An 18,580-nucleotide genomic window follows, 5' to 3' on the forward strand; every position below is an offset into this window, starting at 1 on the left:
TGTGTGACAAATATAATTTTTTATCATGTCGTATTCTTTGGAGGTCAATTTTCATTTTTTATCATGTTTTCACATTTTTTACATTTTGAAAAAAAAGAGTGTGCATTTCCGAAACCGTATGCCCTAAAAAAGTTTAACACAAGACGACACGATAGACAATATTGTTTCAAATGAATGCACATCCCTACATGACAGATGTTCTCAAGTTCTTCAGATGAGAGGGATCTTCCTATTAACTGCATTTTAAAAATTCCATTCCTTTTTCCCAGCATTCCTTATCTCAATTTTTTTTTTTTAGCTGGAAAAAAAAATCAGCATTGCCTCTGCGAAGCAGAATGCACTTCATTCTGGCAGGTTAAAGAAATGAAGGAGCATTCTGATCCTGCAGACTTTTAAGGATACTAATGAAACAGGAGAGTTAGGGCCAACCCAACAGAGAGGTTCCAATAAAAGCAAATGTAGTCCTTGTGCCCATAAGTAAAGAATCACCTGAGCTAAAGTATTCTAAATTATCCCTATCAACTGAAAAGCAGGTTGTTAATACAATCAGAACACACACTTTGAAATGTCTGTATGCCAAAGCCAGAAGTCTAAGAATTAAGATGGGAGAGTTAGAGTGTACAGCAGTAAATGATGAGATTGACATAATTGGCATCACAGAGACTTGGTGGAAGGAGAATAACCAATGGGACAGTGCTATATCAGGTTACAAATTATATCGCAATGATAGGGAGGATCAACTTGGTGGGAGTGTGGCCCTTTATGTCCGGAAGGGTATAGAGTCCAACAAGATAAAGATCATACAAGAGACTAAATGCTCAGTAGAATTTTTCAGCCGAATTTTAAAAGCCCGGCAAGTGTAAAAATTGGTACTTACATGTGTGGCTGGGCCCTGCACACGTCACACGCATTTTCAAAAGGGAAGGGCCCAGCCACGCACGTAAGTGCCGATACCTGCACAAGGCCCGTGCCATGAAAAAGGGGAAGACCAGGGGGCATGGTCTTGGCAGGGATGGGTGGGACGGAGGCTAGCCAGGACAGCGGCCATCAGCCGCTGTCCTGAGGAAGCACACACCAGCAGCCGGCCGGTGCACATTAATTAATTCTGCTCCCGAGGAGCAGTAAGTAATAAAATAAAAAAATTGAAGAAAGGTAGGTTAGGTTAAGGGGGTTGGGAGGAGAGGGGAAGGGGTAGGGATAGGAAGGTTAGGCAGGTGGCTAGGGAAGGCCCGATTGTATCACTGCGTGTACTTTGCAAAAATTCACCCGCACATGCGTGCAGCCAATGGATTTTATAACATGCGCTCCCTGGCGCGTGCATGCTGTAAAATCAACACGACCATTTGTGCGTGCGCCCATCTTTTAAAATCTACCCCTATATGTATAGAAATCCCATGTGTGTTGGGTAAGAGTATAGTGATAGGAGTATACTACTGTCCACCTGGACAAAATGGTCAGACAGATTATGAAATGCTAAGAGAAATCAGGGAAGCTAACAAATTTGTCAGTGCAGTAATAATGGGAGATTTCAATTACCCCAAAATTGTCTGGGTAACTGTAACATCAGGACATGCTAGAGTCAAAGGACCTGGATGGAATAAACGACTGCTTCATGCAGCAATTGGTTCAGGAACCAACAAGAGGGAGAGCTATTTTAGATTTAATTCTTAGTGGAATGCAGGATTAGTTGAGAGAGGTAACTGTGGTGGGGCTACTTGGCAATAGCGACCATAATATGCGGAAAGGGGACAATATGTAAATCTACAGCATTAACACTACATTTTCAAAAGGGAAATTTTGATAAAATGAGGAAAATAGAAAAAAAACCTGAAAGGTGCAGCTTCAAAGGTTATAAGTATACAACAGGCATGGCCATTGTCTAAAAATATAATCTTAGAAGCGCAGTCCAGATGTATTCCATGCATTAAGAAAGGTGGAAGGAAGATAAAAGGATTACCAGAATGGTTAAAAGGTGAGGTGAAAGACTATTGTAGCCAAAAAAAAAAATCCTTCAAAAATTGGAAGAAGAATCCATTTGAAGAAAATAGGAAAAAGCATAAGCATTGTCAAGTTAAGTATAAACCACTGATAAGGCAGGCTAAGAGAGAATTTGAAATGAAGTTGGTTGTAGAGGCAAATACTCACAATAAAAACTTTAAAATATATCCGAAGCAAGAAACCTGTGAAAGAGTCTGTTGGACCGTTAGATGACTGAGGGATTAAAGGGGCTCTTAGGGAAGATAAGGCCATCGCAAAAAGACTAAATTAATTCTTTGCTTCTGTATTTACTAACGAGGATGTTAGGGAGATACTGGTTCTGGAGATGATTTTCAAGGGTGATGAGTCAGATGAACTGAACCAAATCACTGTGAACCTGGAAGATGTAATAGGCCAGATTGACAAACTAAAGAGTAGCAAATCACCTGAATTGGATGGTATGCACCCCAGGGTTCTGAAGGAACTAAAAAATGAAATTTCAGATCTATTAGTTAAAATTTCTAACCTATCATTAAAATTATCCATTGTACCTGAAGACTGGAGGGTGGCCAATGTAATCCCAATATTTAAAAAGGGCTCCAGGGGTGAATCTGGAAATTATAGACGAGTGAGTCTGACTTCAGTGCCGGGAAAAATAGTGGAAACTATTCTAAAGATTAAAATCATAGAGCATATAGAAAGGCATGGTGTAATGGACCACAGTCATCATAGATTTACCCAAGGGAAGTCTTGCCTCACAAATCTGCTTCATTTTTTTGAAGGGGTTAATAAACACATGGATAAAGGAGAACTGGTAGATGTAGTGTATTTGGATTTTCAGAAGGTGTTTGACAAAGTCCCTCATGAGAGGCCTCTAAGAAAAATAAAAAAGTCATGGGACAGGAAGCGATGTCCTTTCGTGGATTACAAACTGGTTAAAAGACAGGACAGGAAAGAGTAGGATTAAATGGTCAATTTTCTCAGTGGAAAACGGTAAACAGTGGAGTGCCTCAGGGATCTGTACTTGGACTGCTGCTTTTCAACATATTTATAAATGATCTGGAAAGGAATACGATAAGTGAGGTAATCAAATTTGCAGATGATACAAAATTATTCAGAGTAGTTAAATCACAACCAGATTGTGATAAACTGCAAGAGGACCTTGCGAGCCTGGAAGATTGGGCATCCAAACCGCAAATGAAATTTAATGTGGACAAGTGCAAGGTGTTGCATAAAGGGGAAAAGTAATCCCTACTAAGGTGTGGATTTTGTAAAAAGCCTATGCATTTAAAACTGGAATTTACCATCTATACCACCTCACCCCCATGTGAGGTTATTTCTTATATTCTTACGCTGTAGTTACAAAATTTGGGTGGTAACTCCTAATATGGAACCTAAGAAAAAGATCTAGGCATCATAGTGGATAATACATTGAACTCATCAGCTCAGTGTGCTGCAGCAGTCAAAAAAGCAAACAGAATGTTAGGAATTATTAGGAAGGGAATGGTGAATAAAATGTAAAATATCATAATGTCTCTGTATGGCTCCATGGTGAGACTGCACCTTGAGTATTGTGTACAATTCTGGCACCACTTCTCAAAAAAGATATAGTTGCACTGGAGAAGGTACAGAGAAGGGCAACCAAAATGATAAAGGCAATGGAACAGCTTCCCTGTGAGGAAAGGCTAAAGATGTTAAGGCTGTTCAGCTTGGAGAAGAGACGGCTGAGGGGGGGGGAATATGATAGAGGTCTTTAATATCATGAGAGGTCTAGAACGAGTAGATGTGAATCGGTTATTTACACTTTTGGATAATAGAAGGACTAGGGGGTATTCCATGAAGTTAGCATGTAGCACATTTAAAACTAATTAGAGAAAATTCTTTTTCACTCAATGTACAATTAAGCTCTGGAATTTGTTGCCAGATGATGTGGTTAGTGCAGTTAGCGTAGCTGGGTTTAAAAAAGGTTTGGATACATTCTTGGAGGAGAAGTCCATTAACTGCTATTAATCAAGTTGACTTAGGGAATAGCCACTGCTATTACTAGCATCAGTAGCATGGGATCTACTTAGTGTTTGGGTACTTGTCAGGTACTTGTAGCCTGGTTTGGCCACTGTTGGAAACAGGATGCTGGGCTTAATGGAGCCTTGGTCTGACCCAGTATGGCAGTTTCTTATGTTCTTAAGGGACAGCTTGTGGTGAGGTGCCTCATTAAGGATAGCAGAGTGTCAGGATTGTCACTCACTTCTAGCCATTCTAGTACCGGGATTAGAAAGAGATAGATGGGCAAATGAAAAAAAGGCGACGTGGGGAAAGGGAAGAGGTGACAAAGGTGGTGAGGTAGGCTACTTTTTAGTTTGTAATTCTTTGTTTACTTTGATTTTAAGCTTAGGGCTCCAATGGAATCTCTACTAAGGTGTGTGATTTTGTAGAAAGCCTATGCATGTATCAATAGGCTGAAATGTAAATATTGTGCTGTTCAATTTCTCCCCTTCCATCCCAAGTTTATTTTCCTTGTTTTTTGTAACTTTCCCTCTCCCTTTTTCTGATTCACTGTATTTAAAGTTCAAGGTTCTTATTGAAAATATTGTTTTTTACGTTATGTTATGCTTTACACTCCTTGTTATTTGTAAACCGGGTTGATGTGATGCCTATCATGAAACTCGGTATAACAAAAACAATAAATAAATAAATAAATAAATAAATAAATAAATAAATAAATTTAGAACTGGAATTTGCCATCTATACCACATCACCCCCATGTGAGGCTGATGCAATGGTAGTTTCCTGTAGCTATGCAGGAGACCAACACCCTAGAGAAGCTGTGGATTTCTGAATTGGAAACTGAAGGGAGAGGAGTGTTTTTACCTAGAACTCCTAGGCCCCAGCCTCTGGGGACAATGGAGGTGGAGTTTGTGAGATACTTCCTGAACTAGTTTATTGGAGGGGGGGGGGGGGTTCAAATAGAGAGAAGACAGTTTTCCCTGTTTTGGATTTTGCTTTAGAAATCAGGTTTATCCATCCTTTCTTTTCTTTCAGTTAATGAGATTTTTTGGAGCTCATTCAGCTGGTTCTCTTAGTCAGAGTGATTCAGAACCACACAACAGAAATCAGGCAGGAGATGAGAATAACAATCCAATATCCAAGGAGACAGAGAAAGCAGGCGAAAGAAGAGCAGTGGGACCCAACTGATGTTTACCCCTACAGCTACCAACCAGGTATTCAGAGAAGAATCCAGGAGGCATTCTTCAAGTATCATGGAGCAGAAGAGGAGAAGAACACTGGATAATTAAATATCAAGCAATAGGATCCAAGGTATTTCAAATTGGGATATAAATTGGGAAGCCAACTGCACTCGATCTATCACCCCTGGGAGATGCCCCAATATTCATTCTAGACTAGGAAGGAACCCTTTTGGCTAGGAGGGTAACATAGATCACTGAAATCAAAGACTCTCAGATTTACCAAACTGACTTTATTGGAAATTTTATAAGTGACCTCTTACATTTTGGTTCTCTCTGCAGACCCTTGTCTCACTTGAAAACATAGAATCCAAGTTTAATTTGAGATAACACAGCAATAAGGTACTCCAGCACATGCAATTTCTTATGCTACTGTGGCATTTCTCAGGTGGCTGTTCTGACTTTAACTTTATGATTTATAGCACAACTGAGGGGCCATGTACACTAACTCCCTGCTCTGCCTTGTTACAAGATAAAGTGTACAGCATACACATCAGATGAATACTTACTAGCTGATACAAGTTTTCCCAAAAATCCTGAGTCATGAGGCGAAACAAGGCAAGAAAGGCCCAACCGAAAGAGTCAAAGCTAGTGTAGCCATAGTTTGGGTTCCGTCCAGCCTTCATACATGTGTAACCTTCTGGACATTGACTGAAAACCAAGAACCGTTAGACAATTAAAAGGAGATCCCTGGGATTTAACAACATATCAATCGCAGTTCGACCGAAGTACACCCGAAGTAATCAAAGTTAGCAGAGTAAGTGTATAGAGAAACTGGATTATAAGGCAGCTCTGCAATTGCTTCTGGGATCTTTTTCTCTTAAAACAGCAAAGAGTAGGGGAGAACCCTCCAAAAAATAAAAGGGTGCAGTTTGAGGCCATGACCTGTTGATTTGTTTTTTTTTTTAATCTTTTTTTTACTTTATAAAACCATGTCATAAAATATTAGAATACCAAGGTGGGAGGAACAAAGGATGGATAGGTAGAAATAAAACACAAATAAGCCTTACCCTGCATCAGTGCCATTTCCACAAAGCAAAGGATCAAGGGCACCATGAAGGAAATAGAAGTTTTCTAGAAAAATGTGCATGTTTGAAAGAAAAAAAAAAATAAAGAAATCAAGTGATTTATAAACAATATTGTTATTTAAAGCAGCTAAGTCCTGTGTATATATTTTATTTAAATTAAAATTAATTTAAAAAAATCAACTTATCCAGCAGCTTCATATTAAAGATTAATAACAATTACAAACTAAAAGCAACATAGGGCCTCATTTTCTAAAGTATTGCAGGCCTGCGATACTTTAGGTAATGAGGGGCGGAGGGCCGAAACGGGGGGCAGTCCTGCGCTAGCCGGCAGCGATCGCACTGCCGCGGTTTCGCACCCAATAGCGCCACCATAGAAGGTGTAGCTATTGGGCGTGAAATAGGACGCGAAAAGGCCCTTACCTTTTCGTCGCCTGCATGGAGTCGGCCCTGGTGACGCCCCGACTCCTCCTCTTCCGGGGCCGACTCCGTCCCCATCTTGGTATCGCACGCGATAAGGGACTTTTTTGTGTGCAAAACGTCCCTTATCGCATGCGATCCGTCTGGTAAATGACCCCCATAGTTAGCAGAAGAATAGTTACAATCTCCATGACCAATTGCCAACTGAAATGTTTATTTTTTAAAAAGCGAGAAGCCTCCAGTAGACTGACAAGGTAAGTCCCCTCAACACCAAACTAGCTTCAGTTTTTTTTTTTTAAACACCCTAACCTTATCTAATCCATTGACCCCTCCCCCCCACCAATCATGAATTCTTACATTCTGGAATATTCTAAAATACTTTCCTAACATTTCAAAAACTGGTCAGCAGTGCAAAGTTAAGATGGAATAAACCAAACTGGAGTGTAAGTGAGTACCACATGTTGTATTAATGCCCTCAGAATATGAGCATGTTTAGGACAGATGAAGGGTGTAAGGACTAGAAGTGAAAAGACTAGAAAAAGAATAGGGTCTGTGGTGATTCAGTTGGCAACCAGGTAGACTGTTTGGACCACATGGTTGTCTCCTTCCAACACCATCTATGTTACTATAATTCCTGATTGGCTGAGCACACTTAGCTAGACTGCACTAGACAAATGGCTTATAAAATAAATTAATACAATGGAGACACTGCACTCACTTTCATTATGAATGTATTCATCCCAGTCAAATCCTCTGGAGCCATTCATTAAGTAGCTTTCGTTAATGTCAATGGGCCACACCACACACTTGTGTCTCAGGTTCCCCATGAAGAGCTGCAAGCCAATTAGAGCAAAGACGCTGAGGCAGAACACAGTCAGGATCATCACATCGGACAGCTTCTTCACGGACTGGATTAAGGCGCCAACGATGGTCTTCAAACCTGTATGGAAATAACAGGGTGCTGCAGACTACTTCCAGAACCCCAGGTGGCACAAAGGACAATTTTACAGTCGTAGTTAAGAGCAGGGCAACTTCTGAATCAACAAACAAAAAAAAAAAAAAAATTCCTAGCCAAGAAGAAGCAGGATTGTCAGCTGACTCCATTTTACTTATTTATTTTTACTGACAGGCTGATTCATTCCTATAGTTTTACTTTATTTCCTGCAAGGACGTGAGGCTCTGACTGGTCTAAGAAAAGCAGGAACAGAGGTGACTCGGATAAACAATGCTACCTGTTTGATGTCCATCCAGGTTCTGGATTACTAGCTCATACCCTCTTGCACTAGAAGCCTTGGTGTTGACTATCTAATGCAGTGAATGCAGACTTAGTGCTGTATGATCAGAGAAATAATTTTTTAAATATATTTATTTCTGGGAAAGCATAAGTGGACTGTAAACTCTTAAGAATATGGGTGGGATTATAGAGGTTGGTTTTTTTCCCCACCATCCAAAGGATGAAAATAAGTGAACCATGCACACACCAAGATCTAAGTAGCTTTGCTAAAGCCAGATTATTATCATGGAAGACTACTTAGCCAACCATCTGAAAATAACACACAGCATAATTTGATTTGTTTGATGGCTGATGGCTTTGTTGCCTTACACTGGTCTATGGCATGGACTATATTTGACTATCATAAGTCTCTCCTTAAGAAGCCACTTGGTGGTAAAGGAGAAGTCAGAATGTCCACATGGGAAGTCACAGGCATGGTCATGGTAAAGAGTCAGCAAACAATTCCCATGGCTCAACATTTTCCTCTCTCTTGGAGTGAGGTCATCACGAACTTTCATGCACAGTTACCTAAGAATTTTCCTCATTTTTATTAACCCTATCCCTTCTAAGGGGAGATATGATGCAAACATTGAAACATTTAGCAGGCTTCAGTAAGGTACCAATAGGAAGCAACTGCCGTAGAACGAAAACCTCAAGGACAAGGGGTGTCATCAAATGAAGCTGAGGGAGGAAAGCTCAAAAGTAATGTAAGAATATACTTTTTCACTGAGAGAATAGAGGGCACCTGGAAGAGATTTCCAGTAGAGGTCATAGGAGCCAAAACAGGGGTAGAAGTCAAACATGCATAGGATAGACAAAAAAGGACCTTAGTGGCAGAGGGAGAGAGAAGACCACAGATTGAGTAAGACCTGTGAAAGCATGGTGGACTGGTGCAAAAGTGCACGAATGGACCAAGTGGTCCTTTTCTGTTGACATCTTCTATTTTTCTCTGATTTTAGCCCCAACACTGCATGAAGCATTCTGGGGTTGGGGCCACAGACTGCTGCTAACTCTGGAACCCAGCATGCATGCACCCTTAGTCTGAGCAGTAGGTGTCACTGTTGAGTGATCCCTGTCCCCTGAGAGATGCAAACATCAATTCTGGTTAAAACTGCTACTCCTGATTGTATTTGCCATTAATAAGTTATAGTCCCCATTTTCCTTTCTTTTTTCTACCAAAATGAACAGATTTGGTTTCTTTAAAGCAGCCCTTTATATAAAAGAGTAACTGCACCAGAATGCAATAATGATTCTTTCAGGAGTTTGTGACCTCATCAAAACATGAGGGCCATTGCTTGCTGATGTCACTTCCTGAAAGACTTATCTTCAAAGTCTCTGAGCAGTAAGTGGAAGTGCATAGAAAGGGATTATTAATCATTAAACTGAATAGAACTAGCCTGTAAATCATACAATGGCCTCCTGTAAGCAAACAGAAAAGTTCATTGTAAAAAGAGCCTTTTAGTCTAGACCTACAAATTTTTTGGTCCTAAAGCAAGAGGCTCTGTCTTTGCTGAATTTAAGTTTTATTTCCCTTGTAAATGTAAGGTTAAATTACATAACTGTACATATAACTTTATGGATCTGGAACAGTTGTCCAGAATAAGACAAGGAAATTAGAATGACAACATGGTGGTAATTCAGCTATTTCAGGTTCTATTATATTTTGTAACAGATACATTGTTTATCTAATCCTGGAATCTTTCCGAAAATTATTTGAGGTTTTCTTTTTCATCCTTTGTGGTCTTATGTTTCAATGTGTTTGAATGTATTATTTGGTTTGACCCTTACTTTTGCATTTACTTTGGCGAGATACTCTGAAAATGTGATCCAGATTGTTATTTATGTCTTGAATATATATATAAAATTTCAAAAAAGGTCTTATTACTGGAAGCCTGCTTTAAAGAGCCCAGGTTTTTTTGCTCACCGCTCTACAAAAGTGAACTTATAGAGTGGTGAGCAAAAACAAAAGATTAACATTGATTAAAAGAAGAAGAAACAGTATCATTTATCAACAAAATACAGTCATACAACAAGCCAGGATTAAAATATCTACATGCATTAATTTAAACGCCAAGGCTGAGGAAAACAGATTTCAGATGATAATTTTGTTATTTATTTATAGTTTTGCATTTTAGAAATTGAAAACCCTTGGCCTTCAAAAGAAGATCAATCAGAATTATAGGCATGGATAGAGCCAAAAATACCTGAACAGAATTAACCAAAATAAAGAAATACAGCAAAGAGAAAGAAGGAGCCAAAGGGGGAACAGTCTCTGAGTGAATGCGCAATTCAGAGGAGACCTTTAATGCTGTAATTTAATCTGTGCCATTCCAGAAAATTCTTACAATGCTGCACACAGTGCCCTTGCCCAATGTACATGTGGGAATATCTGGCACGATACACACTAACTTATGAATTGGCAAGAGTTTTGGTGGGTTCTGGGTCACTAGACCAGGAGCTTCACTTAAACAGAGTCCTTTACAATCAGAGGATTAAAATATCCAAAATCCAGGCATCACTTCTGAGAAGTCCATAAGGAGCACCTCTGTCTGAAGACATCCCACCTCCCATTAAAGCCATGCTAGGTTTTACTGTGAACCTAACTAGCCAAACCTCAGGAGATAAGGGTTCATTTTGCTGTATTTTTGCATGTAAGATACCAGATGTGCCTAATGAAGCTCAGAGAAAAAGCCAGAATGGCTCGAAATGCTACATGACTAGTCTTAGAATTTCCTCTGCTTCTTATACAAATTCAGCACCTTCCTTCAATCCACATAATTTGCCAATAAAGTGAATTCTGACAGCAGTTCACACGGCTGCAACCCTTTGACAGATCTTGCTGGTACTGTGGTGTCAAGTATTTTACTTCAGTAAGCTTCTGTTGGGGACCTGATCCATGTACTGAGAAATCATCGTTTACCTTTTTCTTTTGCAGATGGAACATCTTTTGAAAAGCTGTAATGCTTCTTCCAACTTAAATCTATTTCCATCAAAAGGTCATTGCTTGCAAGAACATTATTATTATTATTATTATTTTTATTTTTTTACAAAAGCCCAAATGTGTCCCTTTCTTATGGAAACATTTTCTGTTGGCAGAAGAATTTGAATGGATAAGAACATTATAATACAGTCCCCAGGGTGTTCTTATCAGAGGAAATTCTTTGCAGCTCAGATCTCTATGCTCAGGAACTGCAGGTGTTGGGTTGATTTCCGCGTGCAGCAGAAAAAAAAAAAAACCCTGCTCTGTGCTGAGCAATTTGTCAGCCAAGGTAATGCAACCCTCCTATAAATGGATACAATGTCCTGATAGTTTCACACTTTTTTTCCATTCCAGGGGAAGCAAACCAGAAACAACAAATAATTCAAACTAGCAGCTGGCCTGGCAGGTCCCCCATCCACCAAAGTCCTCCTCTGCCCTGTTTTGGATGTGTTGCAAATTTTTCCTTTACTTTTAAAGTGTTTTTAGAGGCAGCAAATCTGTATGTTAAGAAGTTCCTACTGCCTAGAAGCAAATGGTAAGAAAGAGGTTGGTCTGGTGTCACAGCTCCTTAAATCAGGCTACATTTCTTCTCATAGAAGTAGGAAAGCTTTGGTGTGGAGCAGGCAGGAGAGGTGCCTCACTGAGCTAGGCTTAGCTATTGCATGAATATAATTCTCACATGGTTTAATCACCCGATAAAAAAATGTGTATGTAAACAAAGAATTACAAAAAGGAACACAAATTGCACTTTAAAGGAGGAGAATATGAGTGAGGGAGTATACAAAAGACTCAAGCCACCTGAAAACCCAGGCTAGAGGCATTTATCCTGGGTCACAAAGGATTCTGGTCCCAGAAGGATCCCTACCTAGCAGTATAAAAGGTTCAGTGCCTAGAAGGGTTAGGAAGGCCCTGAGGAGCTGCTGCGACTCCATGCTATGCCCGTATGAAATACATATAATTGCTTTTCGATGTTTAAAGCAAGGTGAGCTATTTTGTTGTTTCTTTGAAGCTTGTACTTAAACCTTTGTTTCTGACCATGGTAGCCATGGGATCTGGTGGCCTAAAGAGGGAACCCACAGGCACCAACCATAGCTATAGCACAGAAGAAAAAAAATGACTTTTTTTTTCTGTTTCCTAGGGCCTCCCTAGTTTCTTGCCTAATTGTGCTACATCCAGGCTAAGGGGATAAGCCTGCCTGGAATAGAGAGGATTCAAGAAGAGAGGCAGGGCCGGACAAGCCAGCATGATTTTCTTTTTTCCTCTCTCTCTCCTTTCCCCGGAGAGTCGCTTGCCTAGCACTTCCCCTCCACCAGAATGCAAGCAAGTAATACAGATCCTGGCTACTGGGCAGCAACAGTTGCAACATACTTTGCAGGTCCAGATCAACCAGCAGCACACGCTGCAGGAGGAAGTGGGTCAGCAGAACACCTTACTGACTCAAGTGGCACAAGCGGTACAAATGGCGGTGACTAAACCACCTTCCTTGGCCACAGCCTTACTGAAGATGATTCCGGGGGAGGACCCCTACAGCTTTTTCAAGAATTTTGAGCCGCGTTAGATTCACCAGTTGGCTGGAGGTTAGGTGGGCGACACAAGTAACTTACTAATTGAAGACTGTCAAGCTGCTTTCCAGACTGCGAACTCAGATGGCTCAACCCCAGAGATCTATCGACAATGCTTCTGATCTGGCTCCCTGCAACCTGGGGAGAATCCAAGAAACCTTTCCATCAACTTCCATCTGGAAGTAGCTCCACCCAGAGGAAAAGACTGGGGAGGAGGTCGCCAAGACAATTCTCTTGGAGCAATTCCTAGATGGCCTCAGACAACCCATGCGGAAGTGGGTCTACCAACAATCAAATCTGACACTGGAAAAGGTCTTAGAAGTGGCCTACTCTACCAGGCTCACTCTATGCAGAAACACCACACTTCCCTGAGAAGGTATGGGACATGCCTAGAGGCCGACGAGATCCAAAGAATCAGAGGCTCCGGCTGCCGGAAGAGCCAGCCCAAACACGAATCATAACACCAGTGCCTAACTTGGGGAGTCCCTCATGTTTCTCTTCTGGAGAACCTGGCCCTTTTGCCAAGGACTGTCCACACCGCGAAGCAGCAGCTATGGACATTAATGCAGTGACTCCACACTATTGTCATTTTGCAGACATTTCCCAGCAAAAGACCAGTCCTTTCGTTATTTCTGCAGACATCGATGGTATTCCAACACATGCCCTGGTAGATTCAGGAAGCATGAAGACATTCATTTGATGGGAGTTGATGAAATGGGTCCAAATTAATTATGAGAATGTGGTACTCTTGACCTGCATACATGGCAACCACAGACAATATCCAACTTGCCAACTGGAGTTAAAGACACCCATCGGCCAAGATAAAATAGAAATGGGGGTTCTGCCATGGCTCCCCTACCCTGTCCTAACTGGACAAGAACAGCTGAATTTTAACAAACTCTGGACCCTGCTCATGATAGACACACCCAACACCAACAATGAGGAGTTACCATTCCCCCAACTCTTCCCAATAGAGGATATGGACTTGTTTTCTAAAGTCTCAAAAAATGCCCAAATCCCGGAGACAAAGACAAGACAAGTATAGTTTTACAGCTGACCAAGAGACCGAGGGGGCAGCTACTTCAGAGTAGAGAAGATTTGCCAGCCAACTCGAATCTCATGTCTGATCCAGTTAACTGGGAAATCGAGGGTAAACAAGGTGCCTTTAAACGGGCCCAGAGGGAACACAAGTTTTTTAAGTGGGCTAGGGAGCACCAGAGGTGCTCCCTAGCCCAGATAAGGTGGTTTTGGGAGCTCCAGCAACTTTGCCAGATTCTCCATATTTCATAATGAAAAGATTTGCTATTTTGAGGCATAAATGGGAGTGTGTAGAAGAACTGATAGAGCAACTCCTAGTCCCCAAGTCCTATCACCAGAAAATCATGCAGTTAGCACATAGTCTCCTGCTAGGGAGTCGCCTAAGCAAGGAAAAAATCCAAGAGAAAATGTTGGTCCAATTCTATTAGCTGGGGATATATAAACAGGTCCAGTGGTATTGCCAGTCCTACCCTAACTGCCAACTCACTAAACCTGCTGGTGTTTGGGCTGCACCTCTCATTCCCATGCCCATAATTGAGCCCTCTTTTGAAAGAGTGTCTATGGACCTCGTGGGACTGCTAGAGAGAACCACTAGAGGAAATAAGTATATTCTCATGATCCTGGACTATACCATGAGACACTTGAAGGTCCTATCACTGAAAAATATGAAAACCCCGACAGTGGCAACTGCCTTAATGGAAGTTTTCTCTCAAGTAGGACTATCCAAAGAGATCCTAATAGACTAAGGGACCCCGTTTGTCTTGAAAGTATTGATTCAACTCTGCAGCCTGCTTAAGGTGAAAACTTTACATACATCAGTGCACCACCCACAGACTGATGGCCTTGTGGAACGCTTCAATAGAACACTTAAGCAAAAGTTGTGGAAGTTCATAGATAAAGATGGCAAAAAAATGGGACTTGCTACTACCCTATATGCTATTTGCAGTCTGCGAAGTGCCCCAAAGTTTGACGGGCTTCTCGCCTTTCAAGTTGTTATATGGTAGAAGACCAAGATGTGTACTAGATGTGGCTCAAGAGATATGGGAGGATGAAGAAATCCCTGAGACAGAATCTCGTGGACTATGTTATATAGATGCAAAAGTACCTAAAGAAAGCTGGGCAGGTGACCTGCTTGTGCTTAGAAAAGGCTCAGACAGCTCAGGCCCAGACTTACAATTGTCCCACAGTTCAGAGGACTTTCCACCCAGAGACTAGGTTCTGGTTCTCTTGCCCTCTTCAGAAAACAAGTTCCTAGCCTGCTGGCAAGGGCCCTATGAGGTCTTGGAAAAAAAAGCCCAGCGGACTACAAAACAACCCAACCTGATAAGAGAAAGAAAAGTCAGATTTATTATGTCAACTTACTAAAAAAATGGGTTCCACAAGGTGGTTCCACATGGTGCAAGGAGAATTCGGCCCAGAGCTTGAACCTGAAGCAGACCACACCCAAGTGCTGTTTGGAGAGGAGCTGTCAACTTCCCAGATAGCTGACATAAAGCAGTGTCTTGCGTGGAATAGAGAAGCCTTCTCAAGCTTGTCGGGACATACTCACTTGGTTCAGCATGATATTTTTACCCCACCAGGGGTGGTCGTATGTCAATGGCCATAGCGAATCCCAGAAGCCAGATGACGAATCATTGAAACAGAGGTGAAAGATATGCTCCAGCTCGGGGTCACTGAAGAATCTTTTAGCGACTGGCCTTCATCCATAGTCCTGCTGAAGCCAGATGAGTTAGAATTTCCTTCCCCACCTTTAGTGTACTTCCTTATTTACCAGCGATCTTTCTTGTCCGTCTGCATAGAGAATGTATCAAACTGTTTGTCTGAGGAAAATTGTATTTATTCAGGGGCTACCATAATGATACTAATACAGGGGCAGCACTTATCATTCGGGAAACAAAAAATAAGAAAATAGTTAGGAAAGCGTGCTCGACATCCAGTGCTTACTAGATTACAGAATTAATGCTAGCATCACATCTCTCTAGCCTGAAGTTGCATATGTAAGGGTTAAAAAGCCATAACCCAATAAACCGGGATTAGAGTCCACAGTTTCTTACCAATATGGGACTTGCACACACACGGGGTTCTTGGTCTGGTGGTCTCTCCCTTCTCAGGTTTTCAATGTGAAGGTAGAGAGGACAGCCTTTGTCACTGAAGCAACAGGGGTTGCTCAGCTCTCTAGTTTCTGATACCGGTAGCAGGCTCTGTTGTGCCCTTTGTCTCTGCAAGTTGCTTCTGCCCAGGATGCAGGGAGGCAAGGCAGGGACGGAGCAGCACTCAGATGGGTCGTCTTCTTTTGGGTGGATAATGATCAACTGACAATGATCCTGAGTACTGCTTTTAAGGGCTTACCTATGCATAATTCAGCAGCTTCATGCACAGTCAAGTGAATATACAATTAAGGCTTTGATAGACTGATTTTCATGTGCTTTTCCAGGTCCTTTGTTTCTTTCTCCATGTTCAGCAAGTGGTCAGCCAGATGACTGCCAGTTGTTCACATCTGACAGTGCACTAATTAAGTCCTACTCTAGGATTAGCCCCAGAGCCATAAAAAGAGGCCCCTAGTGTACTGGTGGCATAAATTCACATGACACCATTGTTTTTCTGTTTCTCTTGGCCTCTTTTGTCACCATCTAAGCTGGAAGGGCCTCTAAATCTGTCAAGCTGAGTACATACACAACAACTGCAAGTGGCTCATCTCTGCATTTGGCTGCAGATAGCCAAACAGGCAAATGTCCATTTTTACTGATGTCAGAGAGTCCACCTTAGTTGCTTGCCTGTAGCAAGAATTGGGATATTCCATACGGAAGCATAAGAATTTGTATAGACTTTAAAAAAGTCAATGAAGTCGCCAAACTAGATGCATACTCAATGCCTAGGATGGATGAACTGGTCGAGCTCCTGGGGTCGGCTCAGTTCATCTTGACTCTGGATCTTACCAAAGGATACTGGCAAGTACCCCTCACACCAATGGCGAAGGAAAAGACAGGCTTCTCGACACCGGCAGGTCTCTTCCAGTTTATAGTCCTGTTTGGCCTCCATTGTGCCCCCAAAATGTTCCAGCGCTTGGTCGACCATATGCTCCGCTCGCACCAGGGCAAGTTGCTACATACCCGGATGACATAGTGGTCTTCAGCCCAGACTGGAGGACACATCTGAGTTGACTTCAAGAGGTACTATCCATTCTGAGGAAGGCTAGACTGACAGAAAACCAAAGTAGTACTTGTTGGGAGGACAAGAAGTCAATATCTGGGCTATACTTTAGGGAAGGGTCAAGTCCACCTGCAGTCCAGGAAGAGTGGGGCAATTACCAAGGCACCAGTTCCATACACCAAAGGGAAGGGCATTCCTAGGCCTGACAGGCTAAAGAAGGTTTATACTTACTACTCCAAGAAGATGGAGCCACTTATGAGGCTCTTACTGAAGAAATCACCAGAAAAAGTCCAATGGTTGGCCGAGGCAGAGAAAGCCTTCCAGGATCTGAAGGAAGAAATCTGCTCCAACCCAGTTCTAATACATCCAGACTTTACAGAACACTTCATTGTACAGATGGATGCCTCAGATGTAGGTCTAGGGATGGTTCTCAGCCAAACGAAGGATGGCTAAGAATATCTGGTGGCCTATATAAGCTGGAAGCTCCTTCCACAGAAGAAAAAGTACTCTACACTGGAGAAAGATGCCTTAGCGTAAAAATGGGCCATCGAAGCATTATGATATTACCTCCTGGGATGGCAGTTTACCCTGGTGATAGACCACCAACCACTCATATGGATAAACCAAAACAAAGAGACCCACTCCAGGGTGATGTGGTGGTTCCTGGCTCTGGAGTCCTTCAATTATAAAATTTAGCATAGGCCTGGAAAAGAGAACATCAACGCTGACTTTGTCAAGAAAGGTGTTCCTGATAAAGGCAGGTGCTCACCCAAGTAGGGGTGAGCTGAGGGCGAGGGTATATGAGGGAGTATACAAAAAGACTCCCTCAAGCTACAGACATCTATCCCTGTCCGCCTTAAGGCGTAGAGACGCAAAGGATTCTGGATCCTGGGAGGATCCCTACCTTGCAATATAAAGGTTTAGAGCCCAGAGGGTTAGGAAGGCCCTGGGGAGCTGCTTCGACTCAGTGCTGTGCCTGTACAAAGTACATTACTGCTTTTGGATGTTTAAAGTGAGGTGAGCTACTATTTTGATCTGTTGTTTCTTTGAAACCTGTAAACAAACCTTTGTTTCTGACCAGTACAGCCAAGTCTGCTGTCTTCCTTGGTTATTACAGATGCTGAGGCTGGTCCAAAATGCTACAGAGAAATGAAGCTATTCTCAACAAAAATTGGTAATATTTTGCAGTTGGAAATCACTTTTCATCCATATAGAGTCTTAGAAATCTTTGCAAACAATGCAAAGTACAAACATTTCTGGGGTGCAGTGAGGCAGCAATTATTCTGCTTGCACCATATTACTCAACAAAAAGAGGATGGAATGTAAGGAATTCGATCAAAACCAAAAGGCAGACCACTACTTTTGGGAAAAGGGCATACTATTCAACATTCCCCAACCAGACAGAAATGTGTTTTAACAGTCCTTCTAACAGCTTAAACATAGGAACCTCTGACTCAGATTCCAGGTAGTAGTTCACAGGACCTTAACCAATATAAATGAGCAACAAGTTCACTCGGATAGCCACAAATGCCAATTCTTTGGGATGAAACTGATTGAAAATCAAAAGTTTAAACAGCACAGCATTATTCTTTCCACAGGTATACAGAGCTAGTTTTAGAAGAAAAATGACTGACAGCTGAGAACCACAGGCTTCATGCTCATTATGCAGTAATTACTAGGATCAGCAATTCGCTCCACTTTTTTCAGGCTTATACGGTCCTGGTTTTACCTACAACTCCATGCATGGACTTACAATTTGAACTTCCCCAAGAAAAACAACTCTATGCCATTCGTACTTACATAAGCTGTATATATATTTATTATCTTCCTGGTTTAATTGCTGAACCAAAGTTAGCATTCAATGTTTTATTTTTATCTTGTTGATCTCTGTTTATTCTGTTTATCAATATTTA

At 41.7% G+C, this 18,580-nt stretch overlaps 1 protein-coding gene across 1 annotated transcript in view; it reads right to left on the reverse strand.

Annotated features, from left to right (window-relative positions):
* The window catches only part of SCN8A (sodium voltage-gated channel alpha subunit 8), a 415,106-nt gene that overhangs the window by 277,724 nt on the left and 118,802 nt on the right, over positions 1-18,580 (reverse strand). Inside the window, exons 7-9 of the mRNA XM_029594973.1 lie at positions 7,383-7,604; positions 6,230-6,293; positions 5,729-5,870 (exon numbers count right to left, since the gene is read on the reverse strand). Of these exons, the coding sequence (XP_029450833.1) occupies positions 5,729-5,870; positions 6,230-6,293; positions 7,383-7,604 (428 nt within the window). The remainder of the gene's footprint in view (positions 1-5,728; positions 5,871-6,229; positions 6,294-7,382; positions 7,605-18,580) is intronic.

The sequence above is a fragment of the Rhinatrema bivittatum genome, chromosome 3, assembly GCF_901001135.1.
Source record: "Rhinatrema bivittatum chromosome 3, aRhiBiv1.1, whole genome shotgun sequence".
Taxonomy (NCBI): Eukaryota; Metazoa; Chordata; class Amphibia; order Gymnophiona; family Rhinatrematidae; genus Rhinatrema; species Rhinatrema bivittatum.